Source organism: Procambarus clarkii, chromosome 10, assembly GCF_040958095.1.
Source record: "Procambarus clarkii isolate CNS0578487 chromosome 10, FALCON_Pclarkii_2.0, whole genome shotgun sequence".
NCBI classification, from domain to species: domain Eukaryota; kingdom Metazoa; phylum Arthropoda; class Malacostraca; order Decapoda; family Cambaridae; genus Procambarus; species Procambarus clarkii.
Genome location: NC_091159.1, coordinates 25,681,750 through 25,703,047, shown reverse-complemented (window position 1 = coordinate 25,703,047; position 21,298 = coordinate 25,681,750). Strand labels below are relative to the sequence as shown.

The 21,298-nt window shown below is 38.2% G+C and overlaps 2 protein-coding genes across 7 annotated transcripts in view; one reads left to right on the top strand and one right to left on the bottom strand.

Annotated features, from left to right (window-relative positions):
• LOC123746358 (pseudouridylate synthase 1 homolog) overlaps positions 1–21,298 on the top strand; it is a 75,388-nt gene that overhangs the window by 26,418 nt on the left and 27,672 nt on the right. For 4 of the 6 annotated variants that reach the window (XR_006771504.2, XR_006771502.2, XR_006771505.2 and 1 more), the window contains one exon: positions 12,009–14,001. The exons of 1 other annotated variant lie outside the window; for it this stretch is intronic. The gene's annotated coding sequence lies outside the window, so the exon portion shown is untranslated. Of the gene's footprint in view, positions 1–12,008; positions 14,002–21,298 lie in introns of those variants that run through there. One more of the 6 variants, XR_011227981.1, reaches the window with a different exon arrangement.
• Positions 11,983–21,298, bottom strand: part of LOC123747631 (uncharacterized) — a 107,122-nt gene continuing 97,806 nt past the window's right edge. The window contains exon 16 of the mRNA XM_069322243.1: positions 11,983–16,032. Within this exon, the coding sequence (XP_069178344.1) occupies positions 15,787–16,032 (246 nt within the window). The 3' untranslated portion in view covers positions 11,983–15,786. The remainder of the gene's footprint in view (positions 16,033–21,298) is intronic.

The window sequence follows — 21,298 nt, the reverse complement described above, 5'->3', positions numbered from 1 at the left end:
CATTGAAAGACTTCAAAACAAAAATCTGAGATGAGGCAAAGTTATCTCACGAGTGGACATAGAAATATTACATAATAAAAATAATGCAACCTGTCCTCGGAATACCATAGTACTTACGTCACACTGCTCATAGTTCCTATGTTGCTAATGTTCATAGTTTCCCTGTTGTAGATTTACAGTTATTAGCTATCACCAGGCACCAACCCTTCCTCACGTCCCATAGTACCCGTCCCATCGCCTTGGACAGCATAATGGTCTGTTTGCTCAAATTTGACCCGGCTTGGTGCCTTCTTTGATAATTACCTACTTACTTGCTCAAATTTGAACGATAATTGTAATTTTCCATTCCTACTTCTGTTGTGAGATTTACATACCATTTTCCATCCTATTTGAATATCACAGATCGGCTATATCCTCTTGAAGACTTTTATTTTTGTTGAGAAACCTTGGTAATTCTCAGTAAATTATAAGTTATTCTATGAAATATTATCTGTATATATTTCAATTGGTGCCAAATTATAATACAGTATATACAATAAAATATACTCTATGCAAATTGTAGAAAATGAATTGTACATTATGTATTAAAAAAAATGAATTGGGTAGGGTATACTACACTACTGCCCACATGATACGTATAATAATTACAGTATACAGGTAATTCATTGTGTCGGGGGACAGGAAGCCAGAGTGTATTCCTACACAGTAGACTTATACAGAGGCCCCCCTGCATGGCCAAATTACTGACCCTGGCCAGGATGCAACCCCACAACAAGCTGTCTAACTCGTGAGTACCTACTCACAGCTAGGTGAACAGAGGCATTAGGTGAAAGGAAATGTGCCCAACCATTTCTGTCCCGCCTGGAATTTGAATCCGAAATTCTCGATTGTGCTTCGAGAGCAAATCTGACTGTACTACCGGGTATGGGAACCAGTACCCTAAACAGGATGGTTATGGGGTCCACAACCCCCCACGGGATGGGAATAGGGACCATTACACCCATAGGATGGGTATTGGGTTTAATACTACAAGCGCACGTACTCTGTACCACCATGTGCATCCTTGGGGGACTAGGCACGGCACGGAGACCTCATGGGACAGCACAGAGGATGGCACGGACACCTTCGGGGACTGCGCACGGAGACCTTTTGGGACTGAGCACGGACACCTTCGGGGACTGAGCACGGCACTGAGACCTTGTGGGACTGAGCACAGAGGACGGCACGAAGACCATGTGGGACTGAGCACAGAGACCTTGTGGGACTGAGCACGGAACGGAGACCTTGTGGGACTAAGCACAAAGGATGGCACGGAGACCTTTTGGGGCTGAGCACAGAGGATGGCACGGAGACTATGTGGGAATAAGCACGGAGACCTTGTGGGGCTGAGCACGGAGACCTTGTGGGACTGAGCACGGCACGGAGACCTTCGGGACTGAGCACAGCACGGAAACCTTGTGGGACTGAGCACGGCACGGAGACCTTGTGGGACTGAGCATGGCACGGAGACCTTGTGGGACTGAGCACAGAGGATGGCACGGAGATCTTGTGGGACTGAGCACTGCACGGAGACCTTGTGGGTCTGAGCACAGAGGATGGCACGGAGACCTTGTGGGACTGAGCATAGAGATCAGCACGGTGACCTTGGGGGGGACTGAGCACAGAGGACGGCACAGAGACCTTGTGGGACTGAGCACAGAAGACGGCACAGAGACCTTGTGAGACTAAGCACAGAGGACAGCACGGAGACCTTGTGGGACTGAACACAGGGGACGGCACGGAGACCTTGTGGGACTGAGCACAGAAGACAGCACGGAGACCTTGTGGGGCTGAACACAGGGGACGGCACGGAGACCTTGTGGGACTGAGCACAGAAGACGGCACGGAGACCTTGTGAGACTAAGCACAGAGGACAGCACGGAGACCTTGTGGGACTGAGCACAGAGGATGGCACTGAGACCTTGTGGGACTGAGCACAGAAGACAGCACGGAGACCTTGTGGGACTGAGCACAGAAGACGGCACGGAGACCTTGTGGGACTAAGCACAGAGGACAGCACGGAGACCTTATGGGACTGAACACGGGACGGCACGGAGACCTTGTGGGACTGAGCACAGAAGACGGCACGGAGACCTTGTGGGACTGAACACAGAGGACGGCACGGAGACCTTGTGGGACTGAGCACAGAGGATGGCACTGAGACCTTGTGGGACTGAGCACAGAAGACAGCACGGAGACCTTGTGGGACTGAGCACAGAAGACGGCACGGAGACCTTGTGGGACTAAGCACAGAGGACGGCACTGAGACCTTGTGGGACTGAGCACAGAGGATGGCATGGAGACCTTGTGGGACTGAGCACAGAGGATGGCACGGAGACCTTGTGGGACTGAGCACTGCTCCAAATTTAGTTAAATACTTCTATCTATAAATCCAACATTGTTTGTAATGCATCTTCTATTTATGTACTTTTACCTGAATAAAAATTTGAATTTGAAATCACTTGCTCGTAAGGAGGGAATTGAGTACCATCTCTGAAGAGCCCGAGGGCAGCAATATTTCGTGAAAATCAAGAAAATCTAATTGACTTGAGACAAAGTTAAATAATCGCCTGACATCCTATAAAACTCATCTTGAGACTTGTACTCTAGGCGATCGAAGAGTTCTTTGGGGAAACTGAGACAGGAAGAGCGAGGAAGGTGACTGGAAGTCTTGTTTTGAAGACGAAAGGAGCGCCGAAGACCCATCCAGCATCACATGGTGATCGTGACCTATCCAGCGTCACGGACGCCACTTGTGCAGAATAATAATTTGAACAATGTCATCATGGACATTAATAGTTATTAAAGTGTGTGGACATTTATGCTTTATAAGTTAAAATTAATTAATGTTATTAACGTGCAATATCTTAAGTCAATTAATTGAAAGCAAATATTTAACATGATCTAGTGTTGTCAGGAACTTTGTTGTTTGGTTGCTTAGTCCTTTACTACATATGCTGTATATTGTAGTTGTTGAGTGGCCATTAACAGTTCTTGACTGACAGAAGAGTACTACGTCACTGACAATTCTATTGCAAATGTTGCCCTGTTGTACCTATTGTTCTGTTGCAACATTTACAACAGAATGTTGTATTTGGTTTGTGAATTAGATTTTTAAATGAACAACTTAAAACATTCAAGCTGGGGATCATTATTGGTTCAGTAGAGACCCGTTCGTATTTGGGAAAGTGAAGGAGTGGCTGTTGGCCCTTGATAGTTGACACTTCAGACTCCTAAATGTTAAATGTTAACCAATGGGGGTGAGTTTTAGGTGAATGTCAACCAATCAGTGGCCGAGTTTGGCTGCCTGCTGGCTATAAAAGGGACGATGAGACAAAAAGCACTTCAGCGTGTTTTACCTCACTTTTGGTATACAGTTCCAGGTTCATCTCTTGGAGGTGACCTGTATGTGGAGGATCGCGCATCCCTGTGCCCCCCCCCCCCCCACTTGTTGGGTGCCGCTCCCCTGCCCTCCCCTTTGTTGGGTGCCTCTCCCCTGCTCCCCCCATCCCTTTCTTGTTGCATGCCACTCCCCTGGCACAAATATTTACTATGGGGTGGGGGTGGATAACATTTCCTCTTCAAGCACGCGCACACTTCAGAGCTAGCCATCAAGTAACTATCAAAATCCATATATCTTCATTTTCACTTCAGTTATATTCATGACAAAGGATTTTAAATGTAGCCTATATTTCTATCTTTCTGATGACATAAAAACTTTCGTTAATTACAATATCTAGATCAAACTAACATTGATTTTCAAAAAGGTTGTATTTTCCATCAATGGAAAGCATCAGCCAAGAAACCTTTAAAATATAAATATCTTTCCTCACCCAAAAAGATCTAATCTCTGAATAAAATGCAAAAACGACTTGATTGTAACCTATCCACCGCTGCCCATTGGATGGGGGGGGGGAGGGGGTTATGTGTAAGATAAAGATATCAATTGTGACACTAGCCCTCCATATATGTTAGTTGCTTAAATTATAAACTGTAGTTGTGGTCGGTTTCAAGCCCATAGTTGATGTGACGATGTGCATTGACTTTTGTAACTAGCTCATCGAGATTATAACTTGCTTGGCTATATGAATTGTCGGGCTCAGTCCCTGAGCCCATTATGTGCCTCTTTAACTCCACTATCGCCCATAGGATGGGTATGGGGTGCATAATAAATGAACTAAACTTAACTCTCTGCTTTTTTGATAACATATACAATTATAAGCTTTATTTGTGAATCTCAATTAATTAAACAATATATCACAAAGCCTGTAGGGTTGGGTGAGATGAGTGAAGAGACATAGGAGATTTTATATAAGTACAGTACATGGTAGTTTAACCCCTTAACTGCGTTGCCTCCAAATGTGACACCCCCGCAGTGCGCAGGAAATAAATTCTCTGGAAAAAATTCTTTTTTCTTTTTAAAGTGTCAAAAACCCTTCCCTCAGTAGGGGTATGTAAAAAAAAAGTCGAAATTGTACTTACTTTGGCTGCTATGGGGTCCGGAAGTTGGGGCGTGACGTCATCATTCCCCGTGCGCTCGTGCCGTAAGCTCTCGGGGGCGGTGGGGCGCTCGGGGCGGGGCGCGTGAGTTGCCGCGAATATATTTTCGTTCATTTTTTGCGCACCTTTCCAAATACATTTTCATTGTTTTTATGTGCCAATCCAATGTATAATGAACACGTATACTATAATATCGCAGTACAACATCCGTACTGTCCGTAGACACTGTGTTACGTGCATGAAACTTGTGTACACATATGCAGCACATATTTACTATGTATCATGCTAATTTGTGTATATATACAATCTATTTACACACTATACACTGTCACACACTATATACATTCACTATCAACACATTCAGAACACCATGTAGCAGCTGCTTCGTATGGGCCAATAGCAGCTGCCTCATATGGGCCAATAGCAGCTGCCTCGTATGGGCCAATAGCAGCTGCCTCGTATGGGCCAATAGCAGCTGTCTCGTATGGGCCAATAGCAGCTGCCTCGTATGGGCCAACAGCAGCTGCCTCGTATGGGCCAACAGCAGCTGCCTCGTATGGGCCAACAGCAGCTGCCTCGTATGGGCCAACAGCAGCTGCCTCGTATGGGCCAACAGCAGCTGCCTCGTATGGGCCAACAGCAGCTGCCTCGTATGGGCAACAGCAGCTGCCTCGTATGGGCCAATAGCAGCTGCCTCGTATGGGCCAATAGCAGCTGCCTCGTATGGGCCAATAGCAGCTGCCTCGTATGGGCCAATAGCAGCTGCCTCGTATGGGCCAATAGCAGCTGCCTCGTATGGGCCAATAGGAGCATTTGGCCATGAACACATTCAGAACACCTCGAGTGAGAGCAGCCACACCCAGCCTGTCTCCCTCACTCCAACATCTTACTCGCCAACATTGCTCCTCCCACCATATTGTTATAGTTCTTATTACACATGTTCTATATACCTATCTACATGTTTTATTTACCAGAACTATGCAAGTAAGCCGGTATTGTGTCCAAACAGTACAGTGGCCACCATACACTGCATGAAAAATCACACAGCAGACGACGCTACGATTACGTCACCTCCCTCACCAAAATAGCTCCTCTCAACATTCTTCTGTTGCTGTTCTTACACTATATACACACACTATATATACCCATGTACATATGTGTTGCCCATAGCGAACCACTAAGCTAGTATGGTGAGCAAAACATTGTGTGTGTGGCAGCCACACACACAATGAGGCTACCTCAATTCTCGCCCTCCCTCCCTCATCAAAATTCCTCCTTCCACAATACTACGCACAACGCTAATTATAAACACATTCCTGCTATTATCACAATCCTGGTCACTAATTCCTGTAAATGAATAATTGACCACACGTTTATTTTGAAAAGGAACCTAAGAAATCATTTGAAGATTCCTAGATGAACGAAATAATGCTGTGGTGCTGTGGCTAGCGCTGTGAACATCGTGAACAGCATTGAATTACTGATATTTGAACATTGTACCCAGTCATTATCACACTCAGGCTCTAATATAACACTATCATAGCTAAATAATACAAGTTATATATATATTTTGACATTATTAGGCGATGCTGTGGTCACATGCTGAACAGCAGTGCTGTGCGCTCATGCTGCGAGCGCCAGCCTTGGTTGCTCACACACTACTGAGGCCCCCACACCCGGGAATGTGGACCACGATTTTTTTTAAAGATGGCGTCTGTTTACAAGAGCCCTGAGGAAGCTGATGTGAACCCCATGTAGCCGCGGGAGTTTTGAATGGAACGTGAAAAATACAAATACCCGGAGGCGCGTTGCGCAAACCAGACGTGAGCCTGCAGGCGCGTTGCGCAGTTTAAGGGTTAAGTAGCGAACGCATGTCAACGAATAACGAGTATATATAACAAAACTATTGTCCTATGAAGTCGATTTAACTTCCAAACATATATTTTTCAATAAATGTTAAATGTTTTCTGGCTAGTTATGTTAGATTTTATTAAAAATACGTATTCTACTTGTTAACATTGAGTTGAGTTTAGTTCAATTATTATGCACCCCATACCCATCTTGTGGGTGGTAGTGGAAAGTGTTACAGAGGCACATAATGGGCTCAGGGACTGAACCCCACAATTCATTTAGCTAAGCAAGTTACAATCTTGATGAGCTAGTTACAAAATTCAGTATAAGTCGTCACATCAACAATGGGTTCGAGATCGTCCACAAGTACAGTTTCTAAATTAAGCAACTGACATAGGTGGAGAGGTGTCACAATTGATATGTTTGTCCTGCACACCGTCCCCCCATCCAGTGGGCAGCGGTGGATAGGTTACAATCACTCTTAGTTACTACCTACAGTTAGCAAACTGGGGATATTTGACTAAAATTTTTGGTTGCAGATCATTTTGAATGAAATATTGACACATCGTTGGTACATTGGTTATAGAATTGTCTCTGAATTCACGTATCTTTTCGCACTCCATCACATAGTGACAAGAGGGTGTGCGAATAATTTTGTTGACAGTTTACATTTGGTCAGATCGACATCGGCAGATAATGAGAATTCCCAGAGATACTTGTAACCGAGTCTAAACTGAGCAATAGTAACATCTAGAAGTCTGCTGATTTTATTGGATGAACCATAGATGTGTGGCACCTCTTGCATGATAGTATGATGATAGATGGAATTACTGGTGCCGATTTCACTTTGCCTCAGATCTACAAGATCTTGTTGAAGTTCTCGGTGTACTGCTGCTCTCAGATTGCTCATTGACAATCCAAGGTTACACTCAACGGCTCCTTTAAAGGCAGATTCTTTGGCTAACTTATCAGCTCTATCATGCATTCGGAGGCCAACATGAGATGGAGACCACATGAAATGGACTCTATTACCATCCTTAATAATTTTGTTGTATTTGTGTCTAGCTTCGGACACGAGCATGTTACAGTTATGTCTTAAAGAGTTGAAAGCAATTAAGGATGATTAGGAGTCACTTACAATTATAATTTAAATTTGTGATAATTTGTGCGGAGGAGTGCGACAACTGGATATGCCAACAAACACTTTCCAGACAATGATATATCTTGGATAAGTCGCTCCACAACATTGACGCTTGGACCGTCGACTTCCTTTGATGCCACATATTTACTTATTTCATAATGAAATTATATTATTTTGGAGTAAATATATGTTTTCTCATGTTCTGCATTCAGCACCCATATTATAGTGAGTAAATATACCATATTACTTCATTACTTAATTAATGCTAGGAGGGTTTGAGTAGCTTTGGGTCTTTAGGTGGACAGAATCTCCAATAGATGGGGCGAGAGTCGCCCTGTCGCTCTCGCCCGAGCAAGAGTCGAAACTTAATTTAAAATTGATATATCTTTGTCCTCCAACATGATATATTTCCTTGGGTGCACTCATAATAATGTTCATATCTCGGTCTTTCTGGAGGCATATAAGATTTTAGGCTTTATTAGCGTATCTTTGTTAATTATACAATATATCGGCAAGTGCGTAGGCGTCTGCACTCCATGACCGACAAGCTACTAAACGCCACTATAAAAACATATGTATCTTCACTTGAGCTATAAATATGTCTATTGTAATGTATTTAACATGAAGCTCATATTTCTATCTTTCTTAAGACATATAAAACATTTGTATTTATTAACGAATTTACGTGAAATAAACATTGATCTGAGAGAGAGTTGCTCTGTCATTTAGTCTGTATGGGGTCGGAGCTCCGTAATTTTTAAAATACATGTATCTTCATTAGAACTTTAAATATGTCTATGGTAACGTGTTTAAATTGAAGCTTATATGTCTGCCTTTCTTGAGATATATAAAACATATATGTTAACAAATTCACATGAAATAAACATTGTTCTGAGAGAGAGTTGCTCTGTCGCTCAGTCTATGCAGGAGTCGGAGCTCGGTGATTATTAAAACATGAATCTTCATTAGAACTTGAATTATGTCTATGATAAAGTGTTTAAATGAGCCTTATATTCCTGCCTTTCTTGAGGCATATAAAAAATTTACAATTATTTACAAATTCACGTGAAATAAACATTGTTCTGAGAGAGTTGCTCTGTCGATCGATCTGTCCGAGGTCGGAGCTCGTCTATTATAAAAATACACGTATCTTCGCTTTAAATTTAAATATGCCAATAGTAAGGTATTGAGAACGAAGCTTATATTTCTATCTTTCTTGTGACATATAAAACTCTTACGTTTATTAAGGAATCTGCGTGAAATAGGTATTGTTCCGAGATGAATGCTGCGGGTTTCGAGCTCGACAAGCGATGAAAACTGCCACTTTTATACATCTACAAATATCTTCGGTTTTACTTAAAATATTTGTCTGGTAGAGGTTTTACGTATAGATCGTGTTTCTGTCTTTCTTCTGACGCATAAATAATTTTGGTTTAATAAGTTATCGAGATGTTTTCAACAATATTCTTTCGGCGTTCGTCTTTTCCAACATGGGCGACCCTTTTGGAAACACGATACTTGGGTTAACCCATCCCATAGTTGGGTCTGATTCCAACTGGGATTCGAATATTAACAACTACAGACCTATATCAGTCCTGCCAAACTTGTCAAAAATATTTGAAAAACTAATCTACAAGCAGCTTTACTCTTATCTAGCCAAACACAATATACTTAGCTCTTGTCAATATGGCTTCAGACCTAAAAAAAGCACTAACGATGCACTTATTAGTATGATTAACTTGATACATGCAGCTCTTGATAAAAATGAGTTCCCTGTTGGGTTATTTGTGGACCTGCATAAGGCTTTTGACACTGTCAACCACCAAAACCTTCTTCTTAAATTATATCATTATGGTGTCAGAGGTCACTCCCTGCAATACCTCAAATCTTACCTTACTTACAGGCTCCAGTATATTTCTGTGAATAATTCAATTTCTCCCACCCTACCCATCAACATTGGTGTTCCTCAGGGCAGCATACTTGGCCCTCTCCTCTTTCTCATCTACATTAATGACCTTCCAAATACCTCCCGACACTTTAAACCAATTCTATTTGCTGACGACACAACTTTCATTTATTCCAGTCCTGACCCCCTTGCTCTTAATGTCACAGTGAATACTGAGCTAAATAAAGTCCATCTTTGGCTAGCTGCCAACAAACTCATCCTTAACATTGATAAAACTTTCTATATTTTGTTTGGCAATAAATCCTCAAATCAAATAAATCTCAGGATAAATAATACCCAAATTTGTAACAAAGTAGATGGCAAATTCCTTGGCATTCTCATTGACCACAAACTGAATTTCCAAGGACACATTCTTAATATATCAAAAAAAGTTTCAAAAACTGTTGGCATTCTTTCTAAGATCAGATATGTACCTCGCCCTGCCCTGGTGACGCTCTATTACTCCCTCATCTTTCCTTATCTCATCTTTCCTTATCTCAACTATGGTATTTGTACTTGGGGTTCTCCTACCCAAAATCATGTCCTCTAATTACTCAACACAAAGCTGCTATTAGAACAATATCCAACTCTGGCCCCAGACATCACTCGGTACCCCTACTCAAATCTCTGAATATGTTAGATATCAAGTCACTGCACATCCTCTCATGTGTATTATATATATAATATATATATATATATATATATATATATATATATATATATATATATATATATATATATATATATATATATATATATATATATATAAATATATAAATATATAAATATAAAAAAAACACTGAACTGTAATGCCAATCCTGACCTTAAAAGCTTCATTGAAGGTTGTAACAGAACCCATGAGCACCACACCAGAAACAAGTACCTTTTTGATATTCCAAGAGTACGACTTAAACTAGAAATGCTCTAAAATTCAAGGGACCCAGAATGTGGAATGACCTTCCCAATCATGTTAGACTGTACCTCTCTCAACCAGTTTAAGATAAAAACTAAGCACTACCTAATTAACTCCCTGTAACCTACCTTTCCCCTATAATGTCAAACCATGTCTGTTATTTTTTAAACAATGCTGTTTGTCGACCAATTTGTATTTTTGCTGTTTTTCTGCCATGTTCCCCCCTTTTTTTATTTGTTTATTTTCTCAACACATTTTATACTTTAATCTCAGTTAGTATTAAGTTTTTAGTCTTTAGTGTTTTTCCTGCCCGAAATGCTTTGCGTAATAGTGGCTTTAGGCATTGTATGTACTAGCTCTATCTATAAATTCATCAATATTTGTATCACCCCATGTATGTATGTACTTTACCTAAATAAACATTTGAATTTGAATTTGATTAAGCCACCAAAGAGGTGGCACGGGCATGAATAGCCCGTAAGTGCTTTATGTTGTTGTTTAAGATTCAGCTACTGGGAACAAAAAGTTCCAAGTAGCACGGGCTATGGTGAGCCCGTAGTGGACTTACCTGGCACAGGAGCGGGGCTGTAACTTGATGATGTATATCAGTGCTTTTTGTCTCATCGTCCCTTTTATAACCAGCAGGCAACCAAACCCGGCCACTGATTGGTTGACAGTCACCCTAAAACTCACCCCATTGGTTAACATTTTGCGAGTCTGAAGTGTCAATTAACAATGGTCAACAGCCACTCCTTCACTTCCCCAAATACGAAAGAGTCTTTAATGAACCAATAATGATCCCCAGCTTGAATGTTTGAAGTTGTTAATTCAAAAATCTAATCCACAAGCCAAATACAATATCCTATTGTAAATGTTCCAACAGAACAACAGGTACAACAGAGCAACATTTGCAACAGAATTGTTAGTGACGTAGTAATTGACTGTCTGTCAAGAACTGTTAATGGCTGCTCGACAACTACAATGTACAGTATATGCAATAACAAACTTAAGAAATCAAATAACTCGGCTTATATATATATATATTATATATATAAGAACTTATATATATAAGTTCCTGACACAACACTCGATCATGTTAAATATTTTCTTTCAACTGACTTAAAGATATTGCTCGTTATGACAAATTAAGTGATTTTAACTTATTGAAGTGTGAACATTTATGCTTTATAATAAATATTAATGTCCAGGATGACATTGTTCAGAATATTTTTTTTTTTTTTTTTTTTTTTGAGATATATACAAGAGTTGTTACATTCTTGTACAATATTATTCTGCACAAGTGGTGTCTCCTCTCGTCTTCAAAACAAGACTTCCTGTCACCTTTCTCACTCTTCCTGTCTCTGTCTCCCAAAGGTACTCCTAGAGCGCCTGGAGTACAAGTCTCAAGACGAGACTTATAGGATGCCAGGCCAGTCTATAACACAATTATATGTATTTGTTTAAATTTGCTCTGTACAGAATATTGAAGATTATGTTCACACATACACTGTACAAAAGCAACTAATTTGTGCTCTATATAAAATTATCTCTTATTTAATGTTCACATGTTAATATAAGGGAAAAGAAAAAAAATAACTAATGGTTTTTATTGTTTCCAGGTAAGAAACAAACTGGAATGTCAAACAGTCGGCTCGCCAGTGACCTTAGAATTAGCTATCTTATGGTAAGAGAACAAATACAGCTTTGTTTATTTTCTAATGTTAGCTGATGTACAGGTGAAAACTACCAATTTTTAAGCTAGTACTCAACATAAAGAACTAATGAAACTAATTATAAAAGTGAGTTGAATGGTATAATTTGCTGAAGAATTAACTAAGCAATTATTACAACAGTAAATGTGAGCAGTAATAATGTGCCATTTCCAATAAAAAATACTGTATACATCTTTAATAACATGACCTGAATCTATTCTTGTAATATAAGAATACACGGTAGTTTTTTATATCTATATACAGTATAAAGGTAGTTCTGATTGATTTCATTCAGTTGTGTTAAAAGTCTGGAAAGTCTGACCTAGGTATTAATAATCTCGCATTGCATGCTCACATTCTCCTTTATAATGACGTTCCTCTTGGCAAAATATGTAGAGTAATACCTTAGTAAGTTGGTAATTCCCTAGACCCACATCAACTGATTATTTTTAACAATATTAAAATTCTCTTATATACTGTATTTTATAAATTTGTCAAAATACAATATTCATAAGAAACTGCTTACTTTTTCTTAATTTTAATTATGCCAAACTTGTAGCTGCATTTGTAATTTGGTACCTGACCTAATTTATAATTGTATGTATAGATATATATATATAGATATATATAAAAGAAGAAGAATAATTTAAGTCTTAGTAAAGCCTGGTAATCCATCTGCTCAAAAATCAATGAGTTACAATAACATGATTTTAAATAAATATTTATATATCTTTAAGGATATTTGACATGGTTAAAGCTATGTGAGAAAGAAAATAAATTACCATATCAATTTCTTAATCCAATACAAATGTATATTTAATGGCCACCTCAAAAGCTAGGTAAGCCAACTGAAATTGAAATATAATATAATTATGAAAACATTAAAAAGATAACACCAACAAATTACAAATGCATGTACAATACTGTATTTCCAAATGCTTATCCTACATTCATGTAGTATCTGGTCATGACGATCCGGCCAATGGTCACATTGTAGCTGTCTTTATATACAGTCCAACACTATCATAAATTACAGATATATAAAAATACAATGCACTTGCTTTGGATGACAACTCTGTTTCTCACTCAGATTCAGCTTGTGACAAGATAATTCAAATTTCTTTCATAATATGAGAATAGTAATTAACCTGTTCATTCACATTATAAATAAAGCTTTTAAGTTATCCATTGTCACACCGTTGCATTATATTAAATATGACTAACCAGCAATGCAAATACAAATAGCTTAATGTCTTCAAGGCCTTTTAAAACTGGCTTGCAACACTTTCTTGTATCTCATCAAGAATTCTAGGCCTAATATCTCATAGTTTGTTATGCAATACACAAGTACTGTTATCCACAATTACTTTAAATATTCATGAGTGAATACACTGAATTTACTAGAGTTTTTAGCTATATATTGTTAGTCCTATATGTAACTAATAATAGAAATAGGACCTATACAAGTGTATTAAAAAAAAACTCCCCATCTCTCTATATAGTGCTCCAAAAAAGTCTGAAGAGCAGTGGCAAAGCTATCCACATTGCAAGGCTGGTTCACAGCAAATTCCTGTTGAGCTATTATCTACTATTCAGTTAAAAAAAAAATAGTGGGATAAATTTTGAGCTGTGCATATGAATTATATTTATGGGCCAAATAATCCTATCTAATCCCAGTTCTTTGCTTTCATACATTTTATGTTTGGGCTGGCAGTGGCTGCATCCAACAGAAATGCAAAGTTTACAGTCATCACCTTGTGACCATATCAGCATATACAGGCCACTTAACTAAATTGAGTATGAAGTATTTTTGTAATATAGCTTTAAGAGCTGTAAATTGTATCAGCTTTACACACAAAACTGATATATTTGAAATTAAAAATTTTTGATCGTATCTCCAGGTGTGTTTTGAAATACTTTAACAGGCTATTTTTGAATATATAAAAACTAATACAGTATTCTGACCATATCATAATTCCATGCGACACACTGGTTTCTCAAACAAATGAATGGTCTTCGGGTTAATCTTCTAAGATGTTACAACCTTAAACTTTACTAAAAGAGCTCAATTCGTGTTATACACCAATTATGCCTAGCTCTTTACTTGGTTATTGAATACCTAAATTTCCAGAAAAGCAAGTAACTGCTGACAAAGTCACAAATGGAGAGGAAAATTACATTGTTAAATAATAAATGAAATCTTATATCTCACCTGTCAACCGATACATGAAATCAGAAATCTCAAGGTCAGTCGATAAAAATATATCTGACTAGTAACATTCACATTATGGGAAATTTCATAATTGAAAACCACACACAGTACTATTTTAATGCAGCATCTGTAGAACATAATACATTACTAATAAATATGATCCTTTATAAAGTAACCTTTAACATTATTGTAATGTGCTTGGCAGCATTATAATGAGTACAATCCTACTCTCAAGCGCCAAAATAAAAAATGTATACAGTATATATATATCTTGAATGCTTAGTTGTCCAAATTCAACTTTGCTATGAGATTATATATTTGTTTACATAAAGTCAAACACACAACAACCAAGTCATCAAGAGGAGCATAAATTAATAACTTACATTGCATTACATACACATATACTATAGTTTAAGTACAAAAGTTACACAATATTTACAGAGAACTAGTTCAGACTCTTAAACACCACCTGAGGGCTAGCAACTGAGTGATCTCTGAAGCAATAATTTCTTAAAATGTCCATATACCGGTACACATTCATTAGCTGTTACTAAACCTCAAGCAGATAAATTTGACAGACGTAAGTGATTGATGCAGCAGACTGAAAGACCACAATTCTGAGAAAAATCTAAGTGTGAAAAATATGGAACCTTTCCATGAAAAAGTTACCTGGTCCCATGTGTTTGTTCATAATGCTCATTCCATGACTGCTGTATTTTAATACTGGCAGAAAACAAATTGAGTACTTATTAAACAAATTTGAAACACAAGTTTTATCATCTTAATCTATGCAGTTTGTGTACAATACATATATAGATGCTCATATTTTGAGATACCTTTATGTAAACCTTAAGATATGCATATTTTTTTCAAACATTGGCTATTCTGCTCATGGCACAAGGTCCTGGTTTAAGCCTACTAACCAATTTGTTAAGCACTGTTTGTGGATCACGTTATACTAGCCTGAGAGCTACCCACGGGGAAAGGCCATCTGGTGTGGTCCCTGTGGTTACTTATTGTCTTGTACTCGACTAGTATCAAATTATACCAAACGTTTTCGATATGAATCTGTGTTTCAAATAATATATCAAAATATCTCAGTGGCAGTAGAATTATAGCATAGGAATTACTTGGTCATTCTTGGGGAGTTCTAGGAATGAGGTTGCAGCAATTTTAGTGGTTTTGCATACATTACTAGTGCACCTCATGTGTTCCAAAAATCTTCCCCATTACATGATAATAGTTTCAAAATGAAATAATGTAATATTCTTACAAAGTATTTACTCTGTAAGTGCCATTTACATTGACTAATAGTTTAGTATTGTATATCTAATGCATCTAAATCTATCCACCCTGTTGATAACACATTTACTGTGTTTAGTTGAACGTTCGGAAAACAGGAGAACACACAAATGAACAAACTTCGGCACATCGTTCAGCGAACATCAATCTGAGTCGCTGGCATGAGTATTGCTAAACTGGTGTCACAGTGATAGTCTCAATATCTCCAATACTCTTTACACGACGATGTGTCTCATGATGCACATAAACACCAGAAGGCATGATAGTGGAACGAGGGCGACCATGAGTTGCTCGATGAGCATTAGTCCTTGCTATTACAGCTGGGGAATGCCCTCCTGAGGAAGAGGACTCACCACCATTACCTGATATGGCAGCCTCCTCACGTAAGCGAAGACCAAGAGCACGACTTAAAGACCCCTGGAAATAAAGTACATATGGTGTTAAAATTGTTCAGTGATAAGAAAATCTGCATAAGTTTAGAATTTGTCTTTATCAATTATAAAATTACTACATTAAGTAAACCAGTGTGTTAAGGAATTTTTTGTTTAATCATAGGAGCCAAGAGAAATTCCAGACTAAAGAGAGTGTAGGAACAGCCTTCTTCATAACATAAAGACGTGTAACCCTTAATTCTCTGATTTTCTTTCAATGCTGCATTTTAAAAATGACTTTCTTAATGCAATTACTACACTTGATTAAGACATTTTTATATTCAGCTAAACAAATAGTACAGATACTCTGTACTTAGTTTAATTTACTATTTGCAATTCATTTCCATACATATATTAATAAAGTTAATTTTATGATAAATAGTTGCACTGTTTACATAATAAATTATGATAATATCCAGTAGATAAAAAATAATTACTGGTGCATGAATGTTTTATTCTAAAACTCATTTGAATGGTGTGCAACACCTGACAGCAAGACCCATTATTAATCATAATTAAATCTGGTCAGCATCAGTGTTTCCAAATATGGCAACATTCAGATACCTCAGAGTTCTTTTGTAAATATAGAAAAATAGATGACTTTCCTTCTTGCATGCATCAAGTCAAAATTTAAGTGTTAGCTTTAAAATATTCATGGCCACATTAAAATGTCCACTAATCTTGAAACAAACTAAATGCCCTGATGAAAGTATAAGATAATAATAGCAAACACATCTTATATTTTACAACAATAAGAATAGGAGGCCTGATTGCAACCCTCATGTGTTATTCTGAGGACTTGAGCTTGGTAATACAATTTAAGAATACTAATTTCCATAATGTGTTAGCAAGCATTACTGTAAGTCTTTAGTTCTCTTAGGTATTTGTGTGTGTAATTACCTAAGTGTAGTTACAGGATGAGAGCTACGCTCGTGGTGTCCCGTCTTCCCAGCACTCTTTGTCATATAACGCTTTGAAACTACTGACAGTTTTGGCCTCCACCACCTTCTCACCTAACTTGTTCCAACCGTCTACCACTCTGTATGCGAAAGTGAATTTTCTTATATTTCTTCTGCATCTTTGTTTAGTTAGTTTAAATCTATGACCTCTTGTTCTTGAAGTTCCAGGTCTTAGGAATTCTTCCCTATCAATTTAATCAATTCCTGTTACTATTTTGTATGTAGTGATCATATCGCCTCTTTTTCTTCTGTCTTCTAGTTTTGGCATATTTAATGCCTCTAACCTCTCCTTGTAGCTCTTGCCCTTCAGTTCTGGGAGCCCCTTAATGGCATGTCTTTGCACATTTTACAGTTTGTTGATGTGCTTCTTAAGATATGGGCACCACACAACCGCTGCATATTCTAGCTTTGGCCTAACAAAAGTCGTGAACAATTTCTTTAGTATTTCGCCATCCATGTACAGTATTTAAAAGCAATTCTGAAGTTAGAAAGCATAGCATAGGCTACTCGCACAAGGTTCTTTATGTGGTCCTCAGGTGATAGTTTTCTATCTAGAACCACCCCTAGATCTCTTTCTTTATCAGAATTTTTTAAAGATTTCTCACATAATTTATAGGTTGTGTGGGGTCTATTTTCTCCTATTCCACATTCCATAACATGGCATTTATTCACATTAAATTCCATTTGCCAAGTGGTGCTCCATATACTTATTTTGTCCAGGTCTTCTTTTAGGGCATGACAACCATCTAAGTTTCTTATCCTTCCTATTATCTTAGCATCTTCAGCAAACATGTTCATATAATTCTGTATTCCATCTGGTAGATCATTTATGTAGACAATGAACATCACCGGTGCAAGAACTGAACCCTGTGGTACTCCACTTGTAACATTTCTCCAGTCCGATACATTGCCTCTGATTCTGCCCTCATTTTTCTATCAGAAAATTTTTCATCCATGTTAGAAGCTTACCTATCACTCCTCCAATATTTTCCAGTTTCCAGAACAACCTCTTATGTGAAACTGTCAAAAGCCTTTTTTAGGTTCAGACAGATGCGGTCAACCCAACCATCTCTTTCCTGTAAAATCTCTGTGGCTCGATCATAGAAACTGAGTAAATTTGATACACAGGATCTTCCAGATCGAAAACCATACTGTCTGTCTGATAATATATCATTTCTCTCCAGGTGTTCAACCCATTTAGCTTTTATTATTTTTTTCAATATTTTGACTATTACACTTGTCAACGATATGGGTCTATAATTGAGGGGGGGTCTTCCCTGCTACCACTTTTGTAGATTGGAACTATGTTAGCCTTTTTTCACGCATCTACTACAACTCCTGTACACAGGGATGTCTGAAAAATCAACTGAAGTGGAATGCTGAGCTCAGGTGCACATTCTCTCAGAACCCATGGTGAAACTCCATCTGGGCACACTGCTTTGTTCTTATTTAACTCCTTGAGTATATTTTCCACTTCGTCTCTAGACACCTCTATGTTGTTCTCTGGAATTCTTATTGTGTCTGGTTCTCTGAAGATTTCATTTTGTACAAACTCACTTTTGAACTTTTCATTTTGTATAAACACACTTTTGAACTTTTCATTTTGTACAAACACACTTTGGAACTTTTCATTTAATGTTTCACACATTTCTTTATCATTTTCTGTGAATCTGTATCCCATTTTCAACCTCTGGATATTATCCTTTACCTGCAATTTGTTGTTTGTGAATTTGTAGAATAGGCCTGGTTCTGTTTTACATTTTTTCACTATCCCTTTTTCAAAATTTCTTTCTGCCTCTCTCCTTACTGCTGTGTAGTCATTTCTCGCATCTTTGTATCGCTGGTATGTTTGAGGGTTTGGCCTCTTCCTATACTGATTACAGTTTTGTGTCTTTTGGTCTCTGGGGTAAAAGACCGGCAAAGGGGAGCCGGTCGGCCGAGCGGACAGCACGCTGGACTTGTGATCCTGTGGTCCTGGGTTCGATCCCAGGCGCCGGCGAGAAACAATGGGCAGAGTTTCTTTCACCCTATGCCCCTGTTACCTAGCAATAAATAGGTACCTGGGTGTTAGTCAGCTGTCACAGGCTGCTTCCTGGGGGTGGAGGCCTGGTCGAGGACTGGGCCGCGGGGACAGTAAAGCCCCGAAATCATCTCAAGATAACCTCTGGCCCTCTTGCAATTTCTGTTGAACCAATCCTGTTTTCTGGCCCTGCATCTCTGTTTAGGTATGAATGTTGTGTGCCTTTATCATATATTTTGCAAAATTTGGCATACCTCTCATTTACTTCCCTGCCTAGCAACACGTCTGTCCAATAACACTCATTAAAAAATTTCTGAAATTCCCCATAGTGTCCTCTCTTGAAATCAAGTTTATCAACTCCCATTTTCTTCTAGGTGATATCTTAATGCATATTTAATGTCTAACAAGACATGATCATGCTTTCCCAAGTGATGTGTGCCCATGTGTGTGTGTGTGCATATTATATATATATATATATATATATATATATATATATATATATATATATATATATATATATATATATATATATATATACATATATACATACATACATACATACATACATACATACAGTACACCCTCGATTCAACGTACCCCGATTAAACGAATCTCCGGCTAATTCGCACACTTTTCAGGCCGGATTTACTCACCCAGTTCGACGAAGCGGGGGATGTTCGGACTTGCTTACGATGTCGAGACAGAGTTCACAGACTGGTGGAAAACTTTCCCATTCTATCACAGATTACAATTGATAATTTGCTCATGTGACAAGTTCGTTCACACAAGTGGACCACACAAGTGGGTCGCACAAGTGGTCCACAAATGGTCCACAAGCTTACGATGTTGGGACAGAGTTAACAGAGTGGTGGAAAACTTTCCCATTCCATCACAGGTTACAATTAATAATTCCTTCATATGACAAGTTGGATCACACAAGTGGACCACACAACAAGTGAACCATATGAACCAAACACCAGCCAGAGTGGTCCACACAAGTGAACGACTGAGTTTCAATGATTTTCATTCACTGATTTGTGGTACACGTATCCTTGTAAATTAATTTAAAGGCTGAAGCGTGAATAGCTAGCTAATATGTTGAAATCTTCTTATGTACATTTTCTGTGATGAAACAAGATGAGTGACGGTGGATAGATAAGGGAATACTGTACAGTAAACCTCACTTTACAGTGAGGTTTCACTCACTTTCGTCTGTGTCGTCATAATTCAATGACCATGACTTTGAATGTTTCAGATTAATAAATCATTTCTAAAACTGGTGTTTTAATAACTCTTTATTATCCTAATTAAATTAAACTAAATAAAACCAAAAAAATACTGTAATATGATAGATATCTGCTGTTTGAGAAATTATTCATGTTATTGGTGGCACAACTCCAGGGCGAGTGGACGGGTCTAATCCGTGTGCACACACCACCACGCATGTTTTGTTTGATTTCCTCGCCACAGTTCAGTGACCTACAGCTTCGAAATAATAAAATAATTAAATAAATTCTAAAATAAGTGTTTTTTATAGCCCTTATTATCGTAATAATGTTGCTAAACTAAATATATAACTAAAAAATATATAATTTGATGTAAATCGAATATTTGAGAGAAATTTATGTTACTGTATGTGGCTTAAACACCAGCCTACTGTAGGGTGTACATATAGACCCATTCTGCGTTCGTACAGTATGCACCCAGTGCCCTTAGCTTTGTCTGCGATTGACTTACAGTATTTATCAGCCAGTGGAAGAATAATCGTGGAATTTACATTTTATTTACTACAGCTGTATTGTTTTACAACAAAATGTCTCAGGAGCTTACTAATAGTGCCTTATTAATGCCAAAAATGAAACAATATTTTGCAAGAACTAGTAGCAGAAAATCAACCAGCACGAGAACAGCCATACCCAGCACGAGAACAGCCGTACCCAGCATAAGAACATTCGTCATTTGCATATATATATATATATATATATATATATATATATATATATATATATATATATGTCGTACCTAGTAGCCAGAACTCACTTTTTGGCCTACTATGCGAGGCCCGATTTGCCTAATAAGCCAAGTTTTCCTGAATTAATATATTTTTTCAAATTTTTTTCTTATGAAATGGTAAAGCTACCCATTTCATTATGTTTGAGGTCAATTTTTTTTTATTGGAGTTAAAATTAACGTAGATATATGACCGAACCTAACCAACCCTACCTAACCTAACCTAACCTATCTTTATAGGTTGGCTTTGGTTAGGTAGCCAA